General features: G+C 42.3%; 1 protein-coding gene across 7 annotated transcripts in view; it reads left to right on the forward strand.

Annotated features, from left to right (window-relative positions):
* LOC100644810 (heterogeneous nuclear ribonucleoprotein K) overlaps nt 1–21,871 on the forward strand; it is a 93,434-nt gene that overhangs the window by 29,505 nt on the left and 42,058 nt on the right. For 5 of the 7 annotated variants that reach the window (XM_012311982.3, XM_020864399.2, XM_048408455.1 and 2 more), the window contains exons 3-4: nt 4,723–4,772; nt 19,278–19,393. In XM_012311982.3, coding sequence (XP_012167372.2) covers nt 19,283–19,393 — 111 coding nt within the window. In that variant the 5' untranslated portion in view covers nt 4,723–4,772; nt 19,278–19,282. Of the gene's footprint in view, nt 1–169; nt 392–3,766; nt 3,982–4,722; nt 4,773–19,277; nt 19,394–21,871 lie in introns of those variants that run through there. The other 2 variants (XM_048408453.1, XM_020864400.2) reach the window with 2 other exon arrangements.

Genomic DNA, 21,871 nt, shown 5'->3' on the forward strand with positions numbered 1-21,871 from the left:
TTGAACGAAAGTCGAAGAAACGCGGCGTGCCACCACGGGTCTTGCAGGGGTAACAAGCGGAGGGGTTGAGGAGGCACGAAAAGGGTGAACGAAGGGACGAAAGCGAGGGCTCGGCGCGTGCGCGCTGACGCAACAATATGGTGAATTCTGCGAGGTAGCCCAGTATCCACCCGACCATCAGCTGATCAATATACTTCCGCACACACGCCACGTCATACGCGCGACACACGCATGTCACGCATCGTGCGAACCGTTACGCGTGTAACACTCTGTGAACGTGTGAACGTGCACAAACGGCTGTGCACGCGGCCATCGGGCCCGGAACGTATCCAGCAACGGCGAAACTCCATCAGGAACACGGGAACGCGCGGTGAAGCAGCGTACGCAAAAGGTACGTCTCGAAATCTGCGGTCTTCTTGTTATCATTTTCGCTTCCAATTGCTTTTCCGTGGAAAGTAGGACTGAGAAACCTTTTATTCGTTAGAGACAATACGTGGACGATTTCCGATGATCTAATCCGGTGGACATTTTTTTTTACCACGAGCCAAGAGGTAGACATGTATCGTGAAACCGTGAAATCGGATTTGTCGTTTCTTTTGCATCGACGTGGTCGAGAAATTAAACGGTTGGATGGATTCGTTTCGTTAGCGTTTCCTGGTGTGTGGTGAGCGATGCGTAGTGGTTTTAGGGGGCTCGTTGGAACGTCCTCTTCGTTAGGACGATCTCGGTAGGAAAGAATTTGTTTTCCGTTTATCGATCGGTTTACTCGGCTCTCCGTTCATCAGACAAAATTGTTTGATCGATCGAAGGAAAGCGGATGTTAGGCGATTACGGTGCTGGGACTATTTCCCTTATCGCGATAGCTATCCAAGATATAAATTTCATTTGCTATTTCTCTTAACTTCCTGTACTCTTGTTCGAAATTGGACAAATTTTTGTATCGTAGCGCTGATTACTTTATACGCGTTTCTCGCATCGCTAAGAAATTACGGACAAGCAGTCGATACGGATAAAAAAAAGTCGTCCCCACTAGGGACAGTGTTGGTTCGATAAGAAGCTATGAGTCACGTTTCGTGTTTCATATCTATCCGGGCTGATCGATTATCGGTTGGTCGCGAATATCGCGACGATCCAGCCGACAGCCAGCCAGCTATGATATCGTTTGCGCGGCCTATATTTTTTCGGCGTCGTTGTGCGGTGGTAGCCAAAGTGCCGCAACGAGCCAGTTTTCCGCGTTGCTATCGGATATTCTTGCGTGTTCTTGGTCGATTCACCGCTACCACCAGAATGCTCGGGGAAAAGATCGCCTAGTCAGCTGCCAGAGAATTTCCTCGACTTGCACGAAGAGCCATTGTCTCAGGCACGATGCACGTGTATGCTTGTTGAAAGGACGTGGTTCTCATATTCCAGGTGGTCCTTTAGTTACGCTGGTACCTACAAGGTAGACTAGGTGGTTGCAACTCGTGGAAAGTAATTAGCCAACAACGTTAATGGCAGAAACGAGCTTTCACAGTGAATGATTAATTTCGTTTAACGTACCGACGGAAATATTCAGGGAATTCTGTTGCTGGTTAATTTTCAAATGGCTCGGATACTTAGGTCTGGACAGCGTGTCTGTATTGCGTGTTTAACAAAGGTATGTGTCGAGGCGTACGTTTCACTTATACGCGTGCACCAGGTTATCCAGGTAAAAACTTGACGAATTCCCATAATTAATTGGATCAATTACATTTTTCAAGTATTTGGTTATTTGGCTGGGTTCATTAGCAGTTGATAGATTAAATTTTGGAAAGCGCATCGTTTCGGTAGACGCAATTAAAAGTTGGCCCCGGACATGGCGGGTCGATAGCGGGCCGGATAAATTATTCAGTGGTCCTAAAGACGGTTTCGGATAATTTCTGAACTCGTGTGCCCGCGAACAGCCGGCATTAACGTTTTCGTGGCTGAGTGGGCGAGAGAGCGTATTTTCGGTACCTGCTGTTGCAACATCCGCGACTCGCTGTGAACGATAAAGTTGAATGAGATTTAAATTTAATTTCGAAATTTCGAGCGAGTTCATTTGGTAACGAGCTCCTCCCGTTTCTCGCCAACTTGCATCTCTCCAGTTGGGAAACAGTATCAGTGTTAACGTTGTTTCCGCATGTTCACTCGAGTCTAGTATCAAAAGAAAATCTTTCTAGTTCAATTTTGCCGATGTTCCATCGATGCAGGTGTAGCAGAGGCACATGAATTTCGTGAAATATGCTCGTCGCGCAATATGCAAAGAATTTCCTGACTGTAAATGAAAGCGCCTAGCGCGAATCGATGACATAAAAGTAAGGTTTCGAAACTTGAAGTTGGATTATCTTCTACCAGTCTGTGTCTGCGATAGTACTCGACATTTTGAACGTCTGCAGACGACTACGTCTGTCATCGACTATTTCGAAAAGTGTCACAGTGACACTTCAAGGAAGTCTCGATGGTTTGAGAATAGCTTGTCTTTTTTTAAATATATTTTTTTCTGGCAAATAAACGCAAAGAAAGAAGCACCAGCTTGTTTACGTGATCCACTGGCAAAAAAAAAAGGAACAATATTAGAGGGGGGAAAAATAATGTCGTAAAACGAAAAAACGAGCGTAGGAAAAGCAAGAGGGACATGGTAGTCGGATGAAAACAGCGAGAGGGTGAGAGAAGCTCGCAACCGTGAAATTCTCTCGCCGCGTGGCGATTGCGGTGAAGTCGTTCATTGACTTCGTTCCCCTCCTAGCCCTCCGACCGTCCCTCGGATGCATCCGGATTATTCGTTCACGTCGTAGCCTCGCAGCCGAGTGCACTTACGTACACACATGTGCGTTTTCGTTCGTTCTCCAAACCTCCTCCCGCCCTCTTACACACATTCTGCTATTTGCTTCGTCTTTCTTCGATATCTCTCCCTCTCTCTTTCTCTCTCTCTCTCTCTCTCTCTCTCTCTCTCTCTATCCCCCTTTCTCTCTCTTTCTCTCTCTTACGAGGCTCCCCCCTCGTGATCCGAGCCCCCCACCAAACTGACTCGTGCCTCTGCACGATGAAGGAAGAGGCAGAAGGAGGCAATGGAAGAGAAAGAGATGGTTGAAGAGTAGGAGGAAGGAGGGACTCAGAGGAGAAGTAGACAACTACTCGTTGGAAGAAGCGGGCTCACCACTTTGCAAAGTTACTCGTGTTCTGTCTTCCATCTAGCATAGGTCCTTACCCGTACCAACTCTCCACGCATCCTCGTTTCTCTTGGATCCTTGGTCGTGTCACGAGGTCGCAGAAGATCGAAGGATATTCAAGGTACGGCCAACTCTGGCCATGACCTAGCTCGATTTCTCTCTTACCGCTTTCTCTCTCTATCTCTTTCTCTCTTCCTCTCGTTTTGGTCCGAGATATTTCGACCTTGACGGTGTTCTCCGCTCGGACCTGGAAATTGGGACGGACGCAGTTTGTTCGGGCAGAGTATTAATTTGCCGGTGTTGACGAGAGAACGAGCAGAGAAGAACACGCGCCGCGACGACCTTGCTCGTTCACAACATCTTGTCGGATTGGCGGATTAATTAGCAGTCGTGCACGTGTTGGTGTGTTTTGTTGGTGGAGAACTGTGATCAGTGTGACATCGGTCATCAGCGTGCGACCGAGCTCTAGATCTCGATATCGTTGAGAAGTCTCAAGGCATCGAGGAAGCACCTTGGGCCCGATCGACTCGTCGATCGAGTTACGAATAATTGCGTAACGGGAGAGACGCGCGGATGCTCGAACGTTTTGCTGACCTACCGGCGTGTGATATTCCTGCCGAAGAAGCCCGCGTTCGACGCTTAGAAACAGTGGCCAGTGACGTTCGCGATCGTGTCCGAAATAGATTGCGCAGAATTTACATAGATGCGCGAAGCACCGTGAAAACTATGTGAAACCCGGTGTGTCGTTAGTTAGTCGATCATCGATCAATTTCAATTGCATTTCATGAGAGATCGTGGAACTACGTCAATGGTCAGTAAAGCGTTTTGCACAGGGGAAAATCAGTACGCTTGGAATTAGGTCGCGAGTGAATCGTCAGTGAGGAGAATTCGAATTTTCAATCATCGCGAAAGGGACGTACTACTACGTGAAGAAACCGCGACTTTCACCGATGAAAGAACGTAGTATTACGTCAGTAGGCAACAAAGCAAGCGTTCCATGCGCCGCACAGTGGGATAATGTGTTCAAGATTCTGTCAAAATCGTGTAGAATTTTCGATAGAAATAACATAGAGCGATGAATTTTGCTCGAGGTTAAGGCTAAATTACGTAGCAGCAGAATAAGGGAGAAATATAGAGAAACGTGTCACGAACAGATTTTGAAAATCTATGTTAATTTCGACATCTTTTAACGGAGTTGCCATTGTCAAAACCCGTACATCGTGACGGACAAACGGTAATCTTCTTAAAAATCGTCAAATTCGATATAGATTTCAAAACTCGTTCGTGATACTCTCCCTTATTTTTCTCTTATTCCGTAACGTTCTAACTTTAACCTTGTTCATCGCTCTATCTTATTTCTGTCGACAGCTGTACGATTTTAACGCAAACTCCAGTACCTTGTATCACTGTACGCCTTAAACGCGCGTACGTAGTGTGGTGCAGTCGGCGAAAAAAAGGAGAGGAGAAGGCTGAAGGAATTGATTCGCGTATAGTGGGTTCTAGCAACAGAGTTGTGGATTAAAACGACGCTTGTCTTTTTTTGTCTGTGCAGGGTTTACTGCCGATCCATTCCGGAGGCAACTGCGGCGAACATCGTTATTGGTGAGTAACAGTTTTGCATCGACACGGCAAGAATGCAACCGCGCTTCATTTCGCATGCGAAACACGCGGCTGAAGGAATTCAGTGACGACAATCGGCGACGACCGGCCTCGTTCTGTTTCGACTCGCGAGAGATCGTCGTCGACGATTTATATGCGGTCATAAGCAGGGACCGTATACGGTTAGCCTGAAAAAGAAAACGAGGATCGGTTGTATTTCATGTCCTTCTTTCTCCACTCCCTTTTGCAGCGCAGGTTTGTGTCGATTGCTTGGACGAACGTCCGATTAAACGAACTCTTTATGACTGAATACTGCGTTCCATTGTACGAACTATTGTTAATTCCGAATAACTATCTTGAAATAAGCACCGTTCGAATTGGGCAAGTTATTCGATATCAAATCATCAGAGTCTAATCTCTAAGATTTATCATGAGAGCAAATTATCTTATCGGGTGTATTTTTATTCTAGTTTATTCTAGTTCGTTCCTTTTTATTTTGAAGATCGGTACGGTCGAACGCGATTGAATGCTTTAAATGAAAGATGGAGACGTTATTGTCTGTAGCGGCTACAAATAACATTATTAAGGAATTATTACGGAACGATAATGGTCAAATAAAATATGTGCGCAGTGAACGCGAATTTAGAATTTTACATTCCGTTTAAGAAAACGATAAAAGACTTGCGGTTTGTTGCAGTCGTTTTATCACTGGTCTAAGTTTAGAGAACCGATTGCACGCTGCATCCTGCGCGTTATCTGCTAGTTTGATATTCGTATTTGTTATGTATTCGCGATACAGCTGAACGCAGTACGCCTCGAAGCAATAATCGTGAAATTCCATGCACGAATCAGACGTTCTACCACAAAAGGGTTCGTCAGTGACTGGCAGGCCGATTCGACGTGGAAACTCGTTCCTCGTGAATAGTCGTGAACGGCCTGTTACGTCGTGGCCATTTCTCGTGCTACGCGAACGCAAACAAACGTGACCGAGGTCGAGCTGAATGAAATTCAAATCGGCCGCGAGCTCAACCCACTCGTGGTATTTTTGTAACGCGGTAGTTTTCGTTTTGACACACCTATCCAGAAGACACGCGTGCTTCGAGATGACAACTGTTTTGTGCTAACGAGCGTGCCGGTTCGTTACACATCGCCAAGTTGGAAAATTCCATTTAGTTATTTACATAGATGTTCGTACAATTGACAAGAAATTGCGTTAACGACATCTTTTTCATTTTATTTTCTCATCTACTACTTATCGAGGATAAGAGTTCGTCCGATAAATTAAACGTTATGTACTTCGATGCGAAACATATCCGTTAAACGTTTCGCGACAACGCTAGTTTTGAAGTTTCGCGAAGACAGTCGATCGAGTTGGAAGGATGCGAAACGAAGGCTCAAGGAAGAAGGAAGGAGGCAGGGTATGGAGGGCAAAGGGAGCAGAAGAGTGGTCAGACTGGTGTACCAGGACGTTACACCTTGGTAGCGAGAGCATGCTCGTAGCAGCTTTGCTTCGTCTTCTCTTCCGATTCTCTTTCTCGAGTCTAAGGCTAAGCGTGGAATGCCGCGGGTAGGGGAAGGGTTAGCGTACGGATAAAAGACCCTTCTCGACGTGCTACGCGTTCGAGGGTTCTCGCCGCAGGGTCAAAGAACGCGAGCGGTAGCGTACTCGATGGTTTCGCGGTGTTGTTTATACAAATCGATCGTACCGTTAACGTAATCTCAGGTGCATCGACTCGAGACATCGACACAGTCTGCGCGGTTTTCCCGGCAACGGAACTGAGGAATGCGCCTGCCCTCGAAAGCGTACCTTTTTCGAGGGCGGCTTCGTCGTTGAAAGGTTTCCGGTGATCGTGCTTCGTCGTTAGTCGCGTTTTTGCCTCCTTTTCCGCGTCGGACTTACCTCTGAGACAAGTAACTAAGGTTGAAAGTAAAAGTATCGGCTGGTGTGAAAGCAACGAAATCGAAAATTACAATTACAAATTACAATTTTATGAAAATATATAGACACCACGTTCGAGTAAAGGTATTTTTGGAATATCGTACTTTAGAGTTACGTACGTTAATTTATACGTTTTTTAAATCGTAACACTGTGTCTTTTTATGTCTACATCTTTGTACGATATAAAACCAAGACGCTGTTACGTAGTACGTGGAAACTTGGAGTCTTTGAAGCATTGCGTCTTTTCTTTGATGTAACGATACGTCTTACATTTTTATCCACTGTAAACTTGATGTATTCCGTATCACACCTTTTCATGATGCATACAGGCGACAAGGATTACGTAAATTTCTACGTTTTGTGCCGCGTTAATTTCTTTAGATTTCCTTCGTGACATTGAAACAGATTTTTTCAAAGGAAACGTCAATTAAAATGGCGAGGTTTTTTTTAAAACGAAACCGTGAAATCATGCAAGGAGTATGCATCAGAGTCCACAAATTACCGCATCCATGACGTGTCAATGCGTCATATCTACCGCAGTGCATCGTGTTTTGACGCAGTTCTTACAATAAGCAGTTTCAAACATTGCTTAAAGAGTAAAAAAAAGCATCAAAGAAATTAGTTATTTATTTATCGTCTATTTATCTCCTTTTCTTTTTACAAACAAATTCTGTGTAACTCAAGACAGACTTCCAACGATCGTTACAAAATAAATAAAACTACCTTTACTTCGCATCGATATATGTATTTTATTTTTCACTAATTACTTTTTTGCTTTCTTGTACAATTTATGACAAAATCGGGCTCTTTTAATGCCAACAGCTATTAGCCTATTGCAAATATTTCCACCCAGTTAGTCGTGACTTTCGATCATGCCAGGGAACGAATTTCCGGTTGGTCCGGTTTCATAGAGTCTAATTTCGGAGCTGGACCGTCGCGAACTAGGAAATGTGGATGGATGCTGACAGATGAAAAATCGTCGTTAGAGGCGCTTGTCTTATGGAAATAATTAAGCCGTCAAACGCTCACTCTACAGGCTATATCGATTTCTGTTTTGTTCGAAGTTCATTGCGAAGCTGGGCAAAATTAGAGTAGCAGTCACTGGCTACCCACTCGTTAATTCTTAAAGAGGTTTTGATGCTTTTGTGTCGTTGTCCTCTCTTATGCTATTCTATTCTTCCATCAGGGGAATTTTTCTTAGGATTTTTCAAGATTGTGCACATCCTCGATTGTCTTGGACATCATTGTTGATGACAGAGTTTGGCCCATACATTCGGTCAGGATTTGTACCCCATTTGTTACAGTAAGCGGATGCTCATCCGACGTCATTGAGATCTTGGAAGCTTTTTACTTTTATCCTCTACAATTGCTGTGTTCATTCTTCTTACGTGTAGAAAAATTACAATTAATCGTTGCCTTTTTATCTTAATGCAAAGTCTAGAAATTAACCATTGCTGCAAATAAATGGACTGGCGTTAAGAGAATAGTACAATAATAAGATAATATATAGTTCCTAAGTTACACGGCATTGCTGAAGGTTGAAGATAGTGAACGTTCAGCTTCTCTTCGTTCTTGTGCTATAATTCATTCTGCAGGTGTAATATGCTTTATCTAGTCGTGTATTACCTAAGAATTTTTCATTTATTCAGAGAATGCTGCTTCTACCGTGCAGTGGACGTTGAATCACTCGTGTCTATATCATCGATCGCCGCTTTTTTCCATGTTTCGTCATCGACACAGAGATATACCTGTTTGCTTACATCGTCCTTGTGCTCATGCGATTAGAGACGCGATAATACCGTTTGCGTTAGCTTCGTAGATGACATTTCAACCTCGATAACGATATATAATCAAAGTTCTAACCAAAGTCACCTGAGATCTCATCGACATATCTGCCCTGTGCTCGAATCCGTCATTTTATCGATAAAATTTTTTCCCAACAGTCGCCACACACCCCCTAAAAAAAGAGGAGAGGAAAGAAAAGAAAATATACGTTTTAACTTTGGAAGATTGTTGTTTGTACATGTCGTTAAATAAGAGAATTTTTAACTAACACGAACCATCGTTTGGTATTCGCAAACTTATACGAAATAGCAGCTAAATGCGAAATCTGTTGGTAAACGTGTTCTCAAAGTTCGTGAATCCCACTTAGAAGCTTGTATTCGCTTGGTCGAGTGAAACAGAGACTAGGTTCGTTGAATGCCGCTACTCGAATCACGATATTTCATTCAGAAATAATCGATCCTGGCTGTAGCGGTAGGATGGAGAAAAGTACGAAATAATCCTGACCGGCCTTCTCAGCTAGTACAAACCGGGAAAAGGATGAACGTGAGCCAGGATATCGGAAGGAACGGGAAGGAATCGGCGATTACTTGTTCGCTCGGTTGTAAATTGCTGGCTCGCTGAACAATCCCATTTACACGAATAATCTGCGCGAGGACGTGGAGTGGCTATATTGAATATTCGTGCGGCGATGACTGAGTCTATGGTTACGTGTGATACGTACGAGAAAGATATGCGCTCGACAAAGTGGCTCCAGTGGAACTTCGCGCCTGCGAAGAAATTAAGATGTTTAGTCAAATTTTTAAGGAATATTTTTATTCTCTTTTTTTAGCTTCCTTATAGATACTGTCTATATTATTGTCCTTATAGGTATCGAATATATCGGATATTGTCTTCGAAATAGATTGTCTTACGAACAAAATAAATTACCACTTTGTTTTCTGTTCTCTACGTTATATTTGTTTAAAGATTTGTAACCCATATGGCGCTCTTTTAACGCAACTAATTCTCTCTTTCGCTTTACATTTTTCGCGCAGTAATCATCGATGCGTTTATTCCGCGAATAAATGAATAGAAATCTCACTCAGAGATGTTTAAGTGCGTGAATAAAATTCATTCGATAGCTTCTTATAGAAGTTCTGTACAGATTTTATGCGATACAGGAATTGATATATTCCACGTTTAATTAGGAAATTATTGAACGACGCGGCGACACGTTTGAGCAAACGGGCGATATTTCGCGAATGCGTCGGCTAATTTCGGAGCGCGAGGAAGTGTGGGAACTATTCAACGAACGTCTTTATACGCGACTACGATAAATGGATGAAAGCTCGGCGAGATGTCTTCCCTTGGTCGTAGAAATTAACGGTGGCCGCACAAAGCATAGTTGCTCGAATCTTGTCTTGTACTGATTCGCTGAACCAAGACTCGTTAACACGTTGAATAGTCTCTTCTGCATTGATATTAACGAACGTTTATGCCGGTGATGTAGTAGTCTAATTGTGGAATTCGTTCATCCAAATTCCTCTCTTTCACGTAACGTAGGAGTATTGCATCGAAGACGAAAGATTTTGATTCGTTTGCCGACTCTTGATTCCTAATTTTTGTCTTTTTACAACTATTTGCACGTCTACTCCAAATTGATGGTAGCCGTGAATTTTTCGTTCACACGATAATCTCAAACGCTCCGTCCAAACATTCTTCTTTCGCACCTCTCCGCGCCAAATATTATCATTCGCACCTCTATCGTTTTCTTTCCTGATATTCTTCACTCGTTCAACGAAATCACATTTCCACAATAGCGAGAATTCCAGGGCAAGCTACATAGCAATGTCCAAAGTCTTTTTTTCCGGCTTTTCGATTCATTCTTCGTCGACTGAAAGGAATCTTTGGGCTCTTGTCACAAACTGGTTTTTCTCAGCCAGTCCATCGACCTTCTTTCTTTCATTTCCATTTATCGGAAGAGGGCAAATCGATCAGATTCCAGCGCAAAACTCCCGCAGAGTCTTTTGATTGGTTCGCGTGTGCCAGGTCTGTTTTTGCCGCAGTAGCCTTCCGTTGCATTATCACCGATGCACCGACAACCGGTTCGCCTTTTATTGCCTGGCTGCATAAACGTTCTCAAACATTTAACAAGCGTTAACGCGCCTGTCTGTTGACATAACTGTCGGTATTTGCTCGGAAAGTGCGAGTCCCCGATGCCTCTCCCGATCTGCTTTAAACCATTCTCTTTCCTCGAAATGTTCCCAACCAACAAGAAATTCCGTTGATTCGACCGATTTCAGCTGTTAGCACGTTTTCCATCGTCCCTCGATCTCTCTTTTTCTATTTGCTCGATTCTTCCGCGTAGCGTTCTTTTTTTTCTTTGTTCGTGCATTTTTTTCGACCGTCCTTTTATCATTTATCGCTCTAAGCGAGCGTTTCTGTAAAATTTCTGACCTCGACAAATTTCTTCGCTCTATCTTGTCCGTTTACTTTTGCAAGCAGAAACACAATTGCGAGGGCGATGAATTCCTCTTCGATTGTTCTCCGTTTGGCGGGGAATCCAACCGAACGGATATCGACAGAACTTTATTTGTTTCTGACAAGTTATTCGATAAGCTGCAAAGAGAGAAACGACACTGTTGGCGTCTATGCGAGATACGTAGACACGCGGTAATGCGCAGTCTGTAATTCCTTATCACAACTGACATAACTCTCCAAGCAACAGACGTTGAATGGATTTTTAAGTTCCGCGAAACGAATGAAATCCAACGTTACTCTGTTATCGTCGAGTATGTAAATGTTTTCTCATTGAGTTCGTGCTAGACAAGCAAACACTTTTTTGTCTCGTCCCACATCGTTCTTTTATTTTTCCTTTTGTTCGACGCGCGTTCTTATGCAACGTAATACGAAATATTCGGCACATAAGAGTGGACAAATTTCCAATTTATACACGCCCGTAATTGCGTGCTGCATTTTCATACACACTGAGCAAAGCTCAAGCTGTTCGTCCGGTATTTGGAGCAAAGACTCAGCCGTCCAATCAGCGATATCATTGATCACTCTATTTAAAGAAGCCGATGGAAAGCGTGACGTCAAGCGTCGAATTTCTAAGCCAACTCCGTTTAGTCTCAGCCGAAGCCGGTAATCTCACCTGCCAGCATCCCTTCGATCCTCGTCCGCCACTTCGAATATTACACGCGTCTCCCTGTTATTCTCCTTCTCTTCTCGCAATCCGCTTTGCGAGAACCTCGCACGTTCAATCAGAAAGTGGTTTACGTCGATGGAATGGTTCTCATATAATTTTGATACAAATCGAATCATTTGCAATGAAATTACGCGCATTTCAAATCAGAAACACTTCGCATTCTTGTATTTCTGGGATATAGATCATTCAACGAGAATATACTAACGGTATTTAAAACCCATTCGCGAACAAACGTTTCTCTAATATTCTAACGAATGTTATTTTATTTTGTATCAGAAAATACGTACGACCCGATTAAATTAATATGTATTCATATTATACAGATAAGGAATAGATTTATAATGGAACGATCATGATACAAAAGCAGCGAAAAGCATTCGCTGTGTTTTAAATATATCCTTAATAATTATCCTGATAATTTATAGCCGGCAGTGTAGCTGTAAAAAGAATCGCGGAAAATTGTCAAGAATGTATTTACAAAATTTCCACGAAGAATTAGGAAATAGTCAGTTTCATTACTCCCGTAATTCTAGCGTTAATAGCGTGAAAAGAATTTAGACTTTGCTTATCGATCTATAAAGTGCACATAAACGTGTTTAATTTTTACGACGTCGACAAACGATACTAACGTCGGACGAAGTTTATAACATGAACAAGATTACATATTCTCGACATGCGAGGCAAGGTTGGCTCAACTGAGAGTAAATATAACGGTTGGAGAGTGGTTTACCAAATTACAAGGAAAATCCCGTGGGATTCGTTGCCAGGGTTTGGAGGTGGATAAACGTGGATGAGACAGACGAGGAACTGTGGTAAAAACGGTAAACAAGTTTCTTTCGTCGGGACATCTTGAATTTATAGTCTCTCCCGTGTTCAATGTATGGCCACAGTCTGCTGGTAATTGCCACATTTTCCACGACTCCTCTTTTTTCCCCCATTTCCTTGATTTTCTTGGACAGTGTCGGTTTGCACGTCGTTGACGTCGTTTGTATCCGGTATTCGGTCGTTTTAAGCATTTCCATGGTTTATTGCGCCAGAGGATTCTGCTCGAGGGAGAATTTTTGGCGGTCCTTAAGAGGATAGATAATTTATGCCGGTGGTTGCGAGGAAAATTAGCATACAATTATTCTCTTCTAAGATGCAAATTGTCACGGAAATCGGGAAGAAGGTAATAAGTTTAACAGTTGGTTTAGTCGAGCAAGGTAAACGCATGGAAGAGAGGAATCGTGGTTATTTCAACGTTAACGTGCAATCGTAGCTCTTTACCAAGAGTCAACGATGTAGCTTTTTCTTTAAACAAATTACGGGTAACGGTGGAACTAGCGTTTAGTCGAGAATTAAGTTTAGCGACGGCGTATTTTCATCTCGTTGATTAAAAGCAAAACTCAGTTTTTCTCTCGTTACATAAATAACAGGTCGACGTAACCAATTAAGTTTATTCGTTTAATTGGCATTAGTGCGATGTCGCTCGCTTGTTGTTCGTTGACCCGGTTAAGCCGGCATGGAATCGTGAGAAGAGCCGTCCCATTTCGACTTCGATTCGATAAATCCAGCCACGATCAACCTTGTTTCCCTTATTTCCTACTCTTGTTCTCTATTTCCCATTCGATATAGTAATACTATCCACATTTTCGAAATTCGTTCCAAGAAATCTCATACGTAATAAACATCACCGAGAAGAGATCTATGCCATAGACTAGCTACATAGCCGATGCGAACCTGCAGAGTCAACATCTGGTGTGCAGAAGTCCTTAACGTTTCTTCCGACAAAATGCTTGGAAACTAGGTGTGTTTGAAAATGTTTCCAAGCCTACTTTTCCCAGTCTATTCCGTTTCCACGAATATTCAAACGAATCGTGTCTCGTAGTTGTGTTGTAACGTTCGAAAAAGTTGAAAAAAGGACAGCCGGTTATCAGGCTGTTAGCATCTGCCGGAGGGTGGTTCCGTGGCACACAAGGTTCACCAGGAAAACGGAGAAAGCGGGAGAAAAGGGAGAGAAGCACGACATGCAAACATCATATTTTACTGGCACCGAGCAATTTTGGGGCGCGATATCATTGTCGCGCTGGCTGCAATTATCTCGGATATCCGTCGTCTACGCCACGTCGAAATAATTACTTGGACCGCGTAACTACTAGGAGTGCAATTACCGTGACAAGAGACGGCTCTCGATCCGCGCGTACCACGGATTCTCCTTCCTCTTGAACGCCACTATCGTGCAACTTTCGCGAAAATTGGAATATTTCGGTTCTGTTCTGATTTAATAATATTGCCCCTTCCCTTTCCACCTATTCCTTTGACTATCGATCCACTTGACTTCGTTTCTCGAAGCATCCCGGCGCACGAACGAAGTTCGTTTGAGAAATCGATTCTTTGCGTTTGACCTATATAATCGTCGTTCGTTTATTCTATTGAATTTATAGAACGATTGCAGAGCGCTCCTTCCGATGAATAGAATAACGCGAATCGTGGCAGTCGTTCGGAATAACACATTACGGAAAACGGGGAATAATATTTTAAGTAATAACAAAAATAATGATAAAAATTATGCTGTGTTTTCACAAAATTTGAATTACGTCTGTGATTATATAATAATTTTTTATCTTTCGTACGTTCTGTCCAAATGATTTACATACTTATTCGATGTATGTCGACTGCGGTCAACGCTCGTGCTGAAGAGATTAAATACAGGTGCGTTTGACTTGCAACGAGGATTCGTTGGCTGATATTTGCAGGCTTGCGTGAAATAGTTGCTTCGTTCAAACAACGAAAGTATAATCCACTTAAGGCAAAATATCATATTCGTTTGAAAAAGTGAAAGCTCGGCACGCGTTATCATCGGTCCATGTTTCTTTAATACAAGTAACAATTTATTTTAAACGAAAGGGAACGAGAATTTTCAATAATTTGCAATTTAACTACAGAAATAAAAATCAGACAAAAATAAAATATCGAGAATTTGTCATTTTACATTGTTCAATTTACTTTTGCGTAACACGTGTGGTTTCGCGAAACCGCATCCTTTTCGGCCTGTGCTACTACAATTTACGGTACATCCGTGCTGAAAACGTATCAAACAGTTTGAAACTTCAAGTTGACGGGTAAAACTCTGATAATTCCCTCTCACAAGAATCTAAACTCAGGGTTACACATCACTTTCACTTCACCCTGTATAAATCGCAGATATTATGGTATACATGCGGTTGCGTTTCATAGACCCGTCGAAAGTTCATCAAGTTCAAATTCCCGCGTCAGGTTTAGCGAGTTTAAGCTGCTCCCAGTTCCTAATTGCGGTCTCCCCTTCGACCTGGCTTTGATGCCCTCCATCCTGTGCCCCTATATATCAGACCAGCAACCCTTTGGAGTGGCGTGCGGACTGGTTATGGACTAGTTAGTCGATGCAGTGCTGCCGACAGTGGACTCTTCGGCGCCTCACGCTACCCTCGTTGCAGACTCTATGGCGCCCCTTTTCATCCCTTTCTCTTCACGTTCTTTCCCTCTCTGTCTTTTCCCCTTTATTCTTTCTTTTTGGCTTTCTATGGTCGAGCGGACGGCACGTGTCGCTAAAATGAGACCGATAAATCGAGTTTTTGCTGAATAATTGATAAATATTGTATCGTTTGGGACTGCGCGTAATCGACTTTCTCTTCTATCGAATACACACTGTGATCGTAGATCGAGATAGATACAGGGATTTATTAAACTTAATTTATTTCCTTTTTTCTCGAATTAATTCGTATATTTTTTATTTGAAAAATATGTTCGCAAATTCAAACGTGCTTCGGAATCGACGCGTTACGTGGAAATTACCCACGACCCATTATTTTATCATTCGCTTGGCCCCTCGTGCACAACGATCGACTGATCCACCCCCTGTTCCACCCTTACGGTAATGGTCGGACGACCAGAAACGTAGGAGGTCTTTTCGAGTTCGTGTCACGACACGGTCTGGTCACGCACGCTGCTTGTTTGTTGAAAACACGATGGCGCTAGTAAAAATAAATCTTGTAGTTAGGAGAAACGAGCGGTCCATGATCGGTCACACCACGTAACTTCAGTGCCGTGTATTTCTTCGCGACTTTCATGTTAACGGGCAGCTTAAAAGTCGTTCCATTTAGGAAAAATTCACAGTAGCAGATACACGAGCGTTCCTTAAAGAGAACCAACAGCGATATTTCATACTCGCGTTCTTTTCCGATCGTTTCCACGAAGAGGATTGAAATCGTTTGATCGAATGCCTCGTCGAGATCGAATGCATCACGCGAGACGGCGGGAATTGATCGAGTTATCGCGTGGACGAAAATGTTTCCGGCTGTTCGACAGCGCAGGAAATTGCCTCCGTGTTTTTAACGAAAAATTCACACGGCAACGGGACCGTGGCTGGCAAACAACATTGTCAAAGCGAACGAATTCGCCGCGAAGAATCGGAGACATTAATATTCATCATTCCTCGAACACGCTGGAAAATATAAAGAAAGGAAACAAAGTGTCAGCGTTCCCTGGAGTATCTCAACCTCATCAAATGACATGGTTGAAATTGTTCAATACCATCTCAATTTTTAACTCTGATCTGACCTACGATTTCTTCGATCTAGATACATATTTGCAACTTCATTTACGGCAAAGTGAGAAATTTACAATCGGCCTATATGAATTTCTATCGAGAAATCGGTTTATTAAATAATTTATTAATTACGAAACATCAATCTCGCGAGCCTATCGTTGCGGATTCTTTTTCAGCCAGGTAATTTTTCAATCTTCTACGTCTCTTTGTTTTCGAAATCGTTACATCCGCTGAAAATCCGTAGCTTTTCAAAGTCGTTTGTAGCTTTTAGTCACGTCGTCGGTTTTGAAATTGTTATTTTCGACGAACGTTTCTCTATTTGTAGTCGCATCGATCACGATATTTATCCGCAGTCGCGTATAGTCAATAGTCACTTCAATGCACGTTTGCCGCGTGGAAAATCGTCAATCGGATTAAAACCGAAACATGAGCTTTATATTTGGAAATTGTCAATAGTGTGCAACGTCACTGTCGTTAACGTTCCACGATATAGAAAATTGAAACGTCCGTTAGTGTTCTTTAACGATGCGATCGTTGACGATTGCGTATTCTGTTGCTCAAGCCGGTTTCCGTGACGCAGGTTTCGTGCCTCGTGATTCTTTAACGAGCCGCGAACGAACGCCACCGCCTCCTGTTCCTTTTGCGCTTTTCCCGTCGTCTCTTCCCATCACCGCAATGAAATCGAAACGACGAATCGCGCGCACGGGTCGCTGGTCACCCTTCGCCTACGAATCGCCCCGGTAAATTATTAACGTCGCGTGTCGACCGGTCGACTATCGATTCGTCCTGTCCATTCGTTCCTTCTGCCGACGTTTCTTCGCTTTTTTTTTCAATTTCCACACCGTATTCGTCGTACAAATGGCGACTTATGACGATTCGGTTTGTTCGTTTCAATTATTTTCTGTAAATAGTAGAAAGCTCGAGCTTGCTTTTCCATAAAAAGTGTATAGTATTATTTATTTATGGTATTATTTAAAACTGTGCAATACAACGCATTATCGATATAGAATTTCGTATATTTTATATGATAGTATCGTCGCGAGGCTATGATATTTTGCGGAGATATATTCGCTGTCTATGCAGAAATATATTTCGTGGAAATCGATGCGCGGAACTCGATAACATATCTGAAATTCGTCATATTTTTTGGAATTTGCCAGCAAAGAGCTCGAGCACAGTTAAACATCTCTGTATGATTTCATACGGCGTATGCTTGGCATCGATACGCCGAAGAGAGACTATGCAAAGCTTTATTATTCTTCAACTTTGGAACTAGCCTCGCCTTTCGTTCTACGTATTCTGTTTTTATTGTCCTCGTCCCCGTTCTTGAACTTCTCTTCGTGCTTTGGCATTTCTTTAAAACGCAAGACAAAGAAGAAGACCTACTTACATTCGATATCACTGTTCCGCTCGATTCTCGCGAGTTTTATTATTTCATAGCCAAAGAAGCTAATTCCACGAAGGCAGAAGAAATTTCGTTTGCCAGCGACAGAAATCTGACGTACTCTCAATTGCCAGAATTGCCAGATTTTTCTGGTTTATCGCCGGTAATACGACGCTCGCGGCGATCGGAAGGAAGCAATTTCGAAGCCCTAATCGCCTCATGAATCTCGGTGACTCAGGGACTCGCGCGCTTCAAGCATCCCACGGCACGCGGAAAGGAAATATCGTTTGCTTTGGCCGAATTAATAGCGCTGGTCGCGATATAAATCCGTTGTAACTGATCTGTGTTTTTTGCGAGAATTTCGCATACTTTGATCGGTGTGAGAAGTTTCTGTCTTGCCACTTGTTTCCTCGTCTTATTTCTGAAATACATTTATTATCTGTCGCATCGTGAATTATGTAGAATGATTAATTATTCACTATACTATATGACGCAAAACTGTGCCAGAAAATAACGTAGAAAAAATATACGTATTACGATAATAGATACGTTATAGAGACCTGTTAAATAAATCAGAAAGACAATAAAGATAGCGATGATCTGAGAAAGGCAACAAGTCAATCATAATGATATAAATACTTCAACTTTTTTAAACATTAAAAAGTTATGAGATATCGACAGAAGGAGAAATATTGTCGCAAAGAAGTATGTTATAAATCCGTGGAATAGCTTTTTATAATCGCATTGCTAAGCAACAGCGAATAACATGAATTAAAAGAAGAAAAAAAAAAATGCGTGTACATAAATAAAACATTAACGCAATCGTGGCCTTTGGTCTACTTAACGAGGAATACCAGGCACGTTTCACACGCGGAAACTACCTATACAGCGAACCTGTTACGTCCAACTGTTCAAGGTTGACGAACGTGGAACAAATTCAGGGATAGTTTGGTCGTTTAATCGCGAATGTGTCCGAGTTACATCGATTTCCCGTGCTATCCACGTCATTAAACCGACCGAGCCGATTTAACGGACAGTGAATTACATAGCGTTCAGCCCCCCGCAAACAAACGGTTACGCGAATACGAAACATGTTTATAGGTTTATTACGAATTGCGGTCCGCGTCGCCGCTGTTGTTTCCGGAACGCGTGCGTGGCTGAAAATCGAGGGGGAACATGATTTCTCTCGGTTCGGGGGGTGAATTCAGGCACGTGACGTACGTCCGGTCTCGAATCGCTTCGCTAGTTTTTGTTATATTATCCAAGGTAATGCAATCACACAATAAGTAGGCAAGAATTAACTCGTTAGCTTCGAACGTTGCAACGCTGGTTTTAAAAGTGTGTGAAACTCTGTCCCCGATTAATATTTAATTTCTTGCGACAGCATTTATTTCTTTCAATCGCGATAAGAAGGATTTCTACGTTTTAAATCGAGATATTCGAATATTCAGTGTACAATTAACATCCGACGTTATCATTTCCTGCTTTTTCAGCCTGTTTATGTTTCGTAAGCATATGATAAATGCATATCAGAAAAATTAGTTTTTTGCAAACTTATTCGCGGTACAATCAATTTTTTCGCGTATATACGACAATTTATAACGCAATGGTGATATATACTAAACAGTCGATCGATATTTTTGTTGCAGAAATAATGAAGAGAGAAGCTGATGCAGGCACTATGACAGGTTCAGGAGGACCGACAAGTCCTCACAAGCGTTACAGACAGGGTGACGATGAGCTTCGTCTTCTGATCCCCAGCAAGGTAAGATTTTATCGGTTTCAAATCCCATCTTGCGAAACCAGTTTTCAAGTCGAACCTCAGTCGATGAATCGATCATCCGATCTTCTATGAAAGTCGATATTTGAGTATCCGTGAATCGAAGCGAACGATTACATAAATAGTCGGGAGAAACCACGTAATGTACTTTCTACTTTTTTAAAAAGACTTTGCTTTGAGTACTTTCAAATTTCTGATTTCGACAAAATTTCGAAGGCCATCGACTTTAAGCGATATCGACGTATAATTAACGGTAGAATCATCGACAGTTAAAGCGAAGCTATTTCTGCCGAAATCGGTCGAAATGACTGGTTTTTAAATAATACGCAATAATAGCATATTTTTATATTTATTGATTTATTACTTTTTCATGAAAGGGATTGCATGTTATGTAGTACATTTTTTATATTATTAACCCACTTGGGACCATGATTCCTGAATGAGGGTTGGAACATTTACAAAATTGTAAAAGCAGTCATTTTGGCTGGTGTGGTAGTTCTAGCGTCAGCATCATGATCGATCCGGAATTTTTCTGATAATTGATACCTTCATATCGAATGACACGTAGTAAAAATTCGAAAGACATATGGAAAGTTGTACAAAACGAGGAAACTGATTAATTCGGTTTCGGTAAACAGATTGTAAGACTCTTTTACGTTTTAACATGTACCAGTCATTTGGACACGATATATAGCCATGATAAAAAATTATTTTGATTTTGAATGAATAGAAAGAAAATAAAATTTATTATATCGTTCCCTTAGTTATAGCTACATAGGTCATTACATCACTGCAGGAAGAAAATGTAACATGAAGTAGAAATTTTAAAATAAAAATATAAAGCCAGTCATTTTGACAGGCGTTGTAGTTCTAGTGTTGATTTTCCCGTCGGTTTATTTTAAATCCGTTGCTATTGCGAAGTAGAAAAATATTCGAGTCTTCGTTAAGCAGTAATTGCAGATTGAATTCATTTTCGTAGTCTAAATGAATTTTTATTACACTGATGTAATGTAAATTGAATTACCAAATAATCTAAGAGACTATGCATTCGTAACAGTGGGAAAGATGTGGACGGTCGTAATTAAACTTCAGAATACATCTTGGATAAAAAGAAATACACTGTCATGAAAATAGGAGGAAGGAAAGAAGGAACGAGAATCTGGAAAGTGGCGACAACGTTTGTAACGAGGATTGGAAAGAAATTATTTTAGAAGAAACTTTCACTTTTACCTTTCACTGCGACAAATGAAAAGTATGCAATGCGGTGGAGAACAATACGCTTTTCCGCCAAATATTCTTCACAGTTGAATTTCCAAATAAGTTCGCGTAAGATACGTCCTTCTTGCAACCGTATTTCTTACGACCAGATAAGGCTTGGCTGTGCATCTAGATGCTGCCAAGTTTTATTTTCCCACGTGTACAATTTTCCAGCGGTCTGTTGGCGATCGCGTACACATCGTTGGCGAAGTAAAAGCGGCTTGCCATACCGTGTTGTAACTTGGTGTCGGCACGTTCGCAATCGCGGAACGCTGAGTTCTTCCGGTCATTGTCGCTGCGCTCGACGAACCGCTATCGGATTTCCTTCCGCTTTCTTTCCTCCGGGAAAATTCTCGAAATCCTGACGGGATACCTCGCAGCTAGACGGAAATTTTGAAATTCTTTCCGGAATATCTAAAACGTTTGCAATCTTAGAATTCTTTATAAAAAGCTCAAAAGGTACGTTTGGTGTAAGTGAAAATGACCAGATATTTTTCACTACTTTGCTTGCAAATATATCTAATATTAAGTTAATCGTTAGACACTTTAAAACTTCTACGCTGTTTCTACTTGTACGTTTCTTTAACACGAACATTCACGATTGCTTCGATTCTACGTATCTCGGTAATTCATTTTCGAAACATCGTCCTTTTAAAAGATATTAAGCTTTGTGACTGGTCGGAAGAAAAAGTCTTCACGCACAGCAGAGAGACATAAAAGGAAACTATGTTGAATATCACGTTCCATATCGAAATTCACCGTGCAATATCTGGCGTCTTAATAAACCGAGATTGCATCTCGAAGAAAGGGGAAACGTGCATCCCAGCAGGGGATCGAGGTACAAAGGAGCAGCTCATTTGGTGACTGCATTTATCTCCTGTCAATTTCACCGGCAGTCAGGTCGATTTCGTTCTCGTTGTGTTCGATCGCGGCTCGAGATCGGTCGCGCACCAACGACCGAGTACAATGTCGATTGCGGCCCGACCGAGACACGCGATCGAAGACTCCGCGAAAACGGCTGTCGGTGTCAGGGTCGATCGATGGATCGCTCCTTTCGAGAGTGATCTCATTCACCATCGCGGAGAGAACGTAATTATCGCGCGCTGCGTTTTCCGCCCGTGCTGTGTTGCAATCGGCTCGCGGCTGTAACTTATCGTCGCTAATCGCTGGAACGTGGCCAGCGGCGCGCATTCAACCGATCGAGAA

Source organism: Bombus terrestris, chromosome 9 (assembly GCF_910591885.1).
Source record: "Bombus terrestris chromosome 9, iyBomTerr1.2, whole genome shotgun sequence".
Classification (NCBI taxonomy): Eukaryota; Metazoa; Arthropoda; class Insecta; order Hymenoptera; family Apidae; genus Bombus; species Bombus terrestris.